At 47.3% G+C, this 6,666-nt stretch overlaps 1 protein-coding gene across 1 annotated transcript; it reads left to right on the top strand.

Annotated features, from left to right (window-relative positions):
* The first annotated feature begins 600 nt into the window (after positions 1–600).
* CST7 (cystatin F) lies at positions 601–5,965 on the top strand. Its single transcript, XM_057379341.1, has 4 exons — positions 601–722; positions 4,467–4,639; positions 4,842–4,958; positions 5,336–5,965. Exons 1-4 carry the CDS (start codon positions 647–649, stop codon positions 5,426–5,428), a joined length of 459 nt encoding a protein of 152 aa, XP_057235324.1. The 5' UTR covers positions 601–646; the 3' UTR covers positions 5,429–5,965.
* The last annotated feature ends 701 nt before the right edge of the window (positions 5,966–6,666 follow it).

The following is a 6,666-nucleotide window of genomic DNA, read 5'->3' as shown; positions in this document are numbered from 1 at the left end:
CTAATGTAGCTCTTTTTGTTGTCCTAGCACCTTTTACAAATGTCGGGTGCGATGCTCTCCTCCACCACCAAACCCAAAATGTTCTTCCTACTGGCTTTGCTTTCACACAGCCCCCTTGGGTGCCCCTAAAACTTCCTTCYCTGCCTCACTCGCACCCCACATCTCCACATGAAGGGAAGGAAGACACTGGGCTCACCATCTCTGCTGGGTCTCCAAACACAGATTCACACACACAAGCCAAGAGCTGCATCCCCAGGGCTCACTGCCCTGTTTTCAGGTAGGAAGGACATTTTGGGTTTCCCCATGACCCTAAAAGCACATGACTGTGTCTCTCCTCATCCCCACACCCTTTCCATCGTTATCTCACTCAGATCTGTCCRTGTTTCTGCACAATCCTTGAGGATCACAAAGCAAAAGTCCCTGTGTGACACAAGACCTACTGCTGTCACCAGAGTGGTGTCCGTGCTTCGGGGAACGCGGTCATCAGCAGCAGACAAATTCTGCATCAGAGCTGTGATGATTCAGGGGGTTTTAGGGTGKTTTTTTCTTTCCCAGCAGCCAATAAGAGCACTCAGAGAAGCGCTCTTTTTCGGGCAGGAAGCAGGGCAGTGACTCCTTCAGCTCTCGGGCTCCTGACGCGGTGGAGATGGCAGTGAACTTCACCTGCAGCTTCATTTCCCTCTGCTGTCTGACACTCTGGAGCTTCACCGCGACTGCAGCTGGTGAGAATGGGAGATTATTGCTGTTTTTCTCATGGTTCAGGTCCTGTGAGTGCTGCTATGTAATGCTGTGGTCAATAAAAGCCTTTCTCCAGCACAGCAGGGCTCGGGCTGCAGCTGAAAACCCAACTGCTCTCAAGACTTTCTCCTCGTGTAGTGAACCGTGCCATGCAGGGATATCATTCGGGGATTTTAAAGTCATTTTATGGTTTTAACTCATTTGTCAGTGTTTAAACTCYGCGTGACCTTGATTATTAGATCGAAAGACTGCGGGTAACAATCTGACTGCTAAGTTCAGATGGACACTTGAGCGCCGATTAGCTGACTTTTAATGAAGCATTACCCTGTTTCATTTCTTTCTTTGCTGAGCAAGGGAACTCTCCTGATTGCAGCTGCCCTTAAATCTTTAGAATGGGAGCTGCAGAGAGMAGTGTTTTTCTCGGAAGGTTTTAGCTCTGTTTCAGTATTACTTTGGCTCCCATACACGGAAAGAACTCAGGGATGGTGTTTGGTGAGGCAGCAGCGTTTGAGTTTCTGCTGTGGTTTCCTTTTGGGGGCTGCAGAGGCACGCAGGAACTCTGCCACGTCTTAAATGTAAAGATAAAGCCTCGTTTTAAGAGGGGGAGGAAGTTTTGAAAGGAGGGAGTAAGTTTTGAAAGGAGGGAGTAAGTTTTGAAAGGAGGGAGTAATGGGGAGGAGGTTTTCGGAGCATCTGATGGGGAAAAAAAGAAATCAACCTGTTGCAATCTGCTTATTTATGCAATCCACAGGGTTGCTCCTTCATGCTGCAGGGATAAGGCCCCCAAAATAATCCTCCAAAGGAGGAAAGCACAAGAGAGAGCCTCTTAATACAGCACTCAGCTCATCTCTGCAAGAACCGTCCCTGTTTGCTCAATAACCGTGGCTGACTGGTAACTTTGAGCAGGAAAAGAGTCCAACCCTGTCATTGTCCAACAAGGAACAGGAGGAGGGCTGGCTTTTCCATCTCTGGCTTTTCCATCTCTTCACATTTCCAAGCCCAGGATGGGCTCTGGAATGTGAATTCTCTGGTTCTAAGCATCTCTGACCGGGGCAGCAGGAGCTGTCTGCTCACATGGTGGGATCACTCTCAGAATTGCAGGTGCCTGGCCAAGTCCTGCRGAGCCTCTGCTCCCACCCAGGCCTGGATATCTCAGGAATGCTGCTTTGCCCAGAGCCCTGCAGTGCTGTTTGACCCTCTGAGCCAGGTCTGCCTTGAGCTTGGAACGAGGCCATCCCCTTACACAAATCAAAATTTGTGAGTAATGGCATTCAAGCCAAGCCAGGGAAGAAATGGGCAGAAAAGGCTGCAGAGAGGAAAATCAGAATAACAGGTACCTCACATCTGATAGTTGCTGGGGTTTGGGAATACAGCACTGCAAACTGCTCCAAAARTTATTCCAGACSAGTGTGTGAGCTGTGCAGKGACYACCTTGAACGAGAATCAAAGCATAAAAAAAAAATCTAAATCCTGGCCTTCAGGAATCTGCATCCTCAGAGGAAAACAGTAGGGTAAAGTCCTCCCTCAGGGGCTCAGTAGATTTTTTACCCCCACTTTGCTCTAGAATGGGTCACTTTCAACACCAACTGGCAACAGGTGAAAGAGGTAAAACACCCAGTACCCCTTGGTGAGAGCTGGGGTGAAATAAAACCCTGTAATTGTCACCTGCTTACAACAGCCAGTGTATTTTTCTGCCTGCCTTCACCTGTCCAGCTTGCAGGACTGTGGTTCACCCCTCCAGGTGATTTCAGGATGCATTTCAGAGCCCTGGCCATGTGTAACTCTGCTGGATCTCATGCACTGGAGTCAGTCAGTCTTGGACTCTGATCCTTGGTTTAATTCGCACACAATTGTTTTCTTCCCACACACACGGGGTGATCTCACCCGCTCTCATTCACCCCGTGAATTTTACAAAAGACCTCACGTGACTCTCGAGAGGTGTTGAGGGCTCTCAAAAGCCACAAAAGGACATTGTGTTAAAGTTGAAAGAGCCTGTGGTTATCACCTCCTCCTACAAAGAGCAGTATTTGATGTCGACATCCCCACCACGGCCACACCTGACTTTGTGAGAGCAGAAATTCTTGCATCCCTTGGGACCTACACAGGGGTCATTAGGGTAGCTGGGGTATCAGCCAGGAAGAGAAAAGGGTTTGGACATCATTGGCTTAAGGAGGGATGTGGAATTGAGTGTCTCCTTCACAGGTCAAGGCAYAAATCCCTGAGCAGGGTTACAAGTGGGTGCAGCAATTCACACCTGTGAGGAGGATGCGACAGTGCAAGCAGGACGTGCATAAGCAACGTGTGAGATCAATTTTTTGCCACCTTCCATGCTGATGATGGCACATAATTATGGTTTGGTGGGCTTTTTCATTGTGGTTTTTTTAATTCTTTTTTTGAGGTTTTTTGGTGCGTGTTTTGGGTCTTTTTTTTAAATTCTGTTTTGTTGTTGTTGTTGTTGTTGGGTTTTTTTGTTGTTTTTTTAATAGACTCTGGGCCACCTAGCCACCCCTGCCTTCTACTCAGGTTTCTCAGCGTAAAGTGGCTTAAAAACACAGCCTATRTTCTGTGCAACTGGCTGTGGGTGAGAGGTCTGTTTGAAAAAAGCTAGAGGTGACAAAAAGCYTGAGTTTCACAGCAGATTGGGTACAAAGTCTGCGTGTACAAGCAAACTCAGGCTGCCTGCACAAACACAGAATTACCTCCTGCATTAGCAGGAGTCTTGCTCCTAGCATTAGCTCAAGCCTTGGCATTAGCAGTGGCTGCAYGGCACCTTCTGAGGYTGGGRATTTTTTCCTCTTCTTTGATTTCARWAGTGGKAAAATGCAGGGGAAGGCAGATGTAAAATGGGATGAAATGAWAATATCAACTGTGAGCTTTGAGTTTCTTTTAAATGATTGAAAAATAAGCAGTGCATGGGGAAACAGCTCCACAAGCAAGTACAATTGTGCAGTAAAGATTCTGTGAAGTGCTCTGATGTGAAAGGTCATGGGCTAACCCCCACTCCCAAATTTCTATCATCTCCTACACACCTTGCTTCTCCACTCCATGACCTTGGTAATCATAGAATTATTTGGGCTAGAAAGGACTTAAAAACCATCTACTTCCAACTCCCTTGCCTTAGAAAGGGACACCTTCCACTAGACCAGGYTGCTCAAAGCCCCATCCAGCCTGCACTTGAAAACTTCCAGGGATGCAGCAAGTACCAGTGTCTTATCACCCTTTCAGTGAASAATTTCTTCCTAATATCTAAATTTTCCTAACATAAAAACCTCAAGATGCCATCAAAGTTTTAAGGGTGGGGTGTGGGGGGAAGACTTTTATCTGTAAGATAAAATATGCAATTAAGAACAGCAGGACTCTCGAGCCAGTGTTTAATGTTATCAGAACTATGCTGTACTCAGAGCAGCATGTTCTATCTTTATAACAGATTCTAAGTTGGTCCTTCTATAAACTGGGAGTCGTACCAGAGACATTTAAATAATTATTTGTCATACTCTGGCTTCTTCTAAGTCATTTTGAGCTATGCTATCACTTCTGGCAGCATCTCTTTATGTCACCTCATTTCCCAAGACTATTTCACCACTTCAAACACATAAAGGAAAATTACTTTGTAATGGAAGTACAAATCCATTGGACAAATAAAAGGATTTAGCACTGGTTCAGAAGGCTGAAGCTGCCACCCTTTCAGGCCCCTGATGTGTTTTACCCAATGTTTTGTGTTGTTCCAGTCACAAAAGTGCCACCACCCCACTCAACMGTGAGACCCGGCTCCCCCGTGCCAGTGAACACCAACAACCCCGGGGTCCGCCGGGCCGCTCGCTTTGGGGTCTACAGGTACAACAACAGCTCCAACGACCTCTTCCTGTTCAAGGAATCACACATACAGCAGGCCATGGTCCAGGTAAGAGCAGCACAGTCCTGGTGCTCCTCCAGATCCAAAACAGGACAGCCCTGAGCCTCCTCAGGACTGCCAGAGCTGTCCCCTGTCCCGCTGGCACACAGGAGGGCTCTGGGTTGGTGACACACAGCCCTCAGGGGCAGCACTCAGTTCCCAGCTGAAGTTTTGGCATCTCTTTGCCCTGCCCTGGCTCTGCTTTCTCTAGATTGTCAGAGGGCTGAAGTACATGCTCCACGTRGACATCAAACGCACCGTGTGCGAGAAGAGGGAGCACTCCAGCCTGGACAGCTGCCACTTTCAGAGGAACAAAAACCTGCAACAGGTACATGTTCAATTCCCAATCACTTTGGGGTATTGAAATTGGAGCTGCAGGGGATTCTTGGCCATCTCCAGCTGTATCATCACCCTTAGAGCAGCTCTGCYATGCCTTCATACATGTACAAGCCTCTTCTCTGCAGAACTGGACACATCCACCCGGCCCACAATCCTGGGGAACTGAGTCAAAAGTGTGCAGGAGTAGGTGCTGAACAGAGAGATTTCCTGGGTGRGGGAGATCCTTACACAGGCTTTCCCATTAGACTACTTAGTAACCAGTATTTTTCCTAGGATAATGTGGCACAGTGTTGTCCCCTGCCCCATCACAGCCTGCAATGCTGAGACCAGCCTGACCTTTCTCACCAATTCCCCTTTTATTCACAGACGCTGAGATGCTACTTTGAGGTCTGGATCACACCCTGGACACACAAAGTACACATCCCCATTGCCCACTGTCACCAAGAGCCTTCCCTGTGAGAGCCTGACTTACAGGGCATCTCCCACCACGAGCTTCCCTTGCCTGGACTGCTGAGATCAATATTGAAGTGGGGAACGCACAGAACTGCCACAGAGCTTTTCTCTCAAAGCACATCAGGTTGTTTTTTTCCTTCAGACACTCAAAAACAGGCAAGACCTGCCTTGACTGAATGTATCTCTATGCACTTGTGTATCTGTTTTTCCAAAWCTAAACTGCACACCAGCACCTGTTGTCCTTCATTCCCCATCCACGCTCTGTCTGAATTTCCAWGCACTCCCAGGAAGTTCTGTTGCACTTGCTTTGTTCTGTGATGAAAATTCATAAATCTGTCATGGAAACAAATCTAACCCAGAGCACATGTGACAGCAACCCCAAGGAAAGCCTCACAACAGTGGGGTGGTTTGCCTGGGGATACACACACACAAGTTTTAAAAGGGAAAGGGTCAGACACATCTGTCARGAATGCAAGAGGGAGAGCTGTTCTTTTTTTTTTTAAGAGGTATGGATAAGGGTGTCTTTGAAACACAGACAGCCCAGAAATGACTCAGTCTAACWAATGCTTTCACTTTAATCAAAAGCTAAGCCTCACTGTGAAAGGGCATTGCTGCAAATGCCATGGTAAATAAATCTAATTATATTCCCGCAGAATAATTCTGCTGAGGTTAAACAGCACAGTTTTATTCAGGTTAAYACACAACATTTAATCTCTGGCAAACCACAGCTTGGATTCAGGTTCAGTACCATGATGATCTTCCAGAGGAGTGCATCCACCATTCCTTCAGCCATCACTCTTCATCCATGGGCCAATTATTGCTTACACTGGTCTAAGATCCCTGTTAGGAAGGGTTTGGGTAGCTGCTCCCTTAAAATCATGAAGTCTGAGCCCATGGTCAGTCACACACAGAGCAGCCCTTCTAAATGGGCAGGGTCCTGACCTCAGCCACGAAGTACACATTTTTTCCCATTTCTTCTGTTGCCTTCCTGCTGCAATATTGGAACTCCTATAGCAGTAACACCCCTACTTTCAGCCTTTATAASAACCATTCAGCCAAGAAAAGCTGGTGAAGGGCTCTAAGCCAAGGTCTGGGATCTTAGACAGTATTAATAGCACAGCTGAGGTGCCTGCTCCACATAATCCCAAAGCTGGGCAAGTCTCAAGTTCTGCTTCAGAAAAGCATTTGTGACAAACAGGTGAGCCAGCAGCAGCTCAAATTCAGCATCCAGTGCTGGAGAGCAA

Source organism: Malurus melanocephalus, unplaced genomic scaffold, assembly GCF_030028575.1.
Source record: "Malurus melanocephalus ecotype Western Australia unplaced genomic scaffold, MMel_1.1 scaffold_402, whole genome shotgun sequence".
Classification (NCBI taxonomy): Eukaryota; Metazoa; Chordata; class Aves; order Passeriformes; family Maluridae; genus Malurus; species Malurus melanocephalus.
Note: the sequence above shows the minus strand (reverse complement) of the source record. Positions and strands in the feature narration are given on the sequence as shown.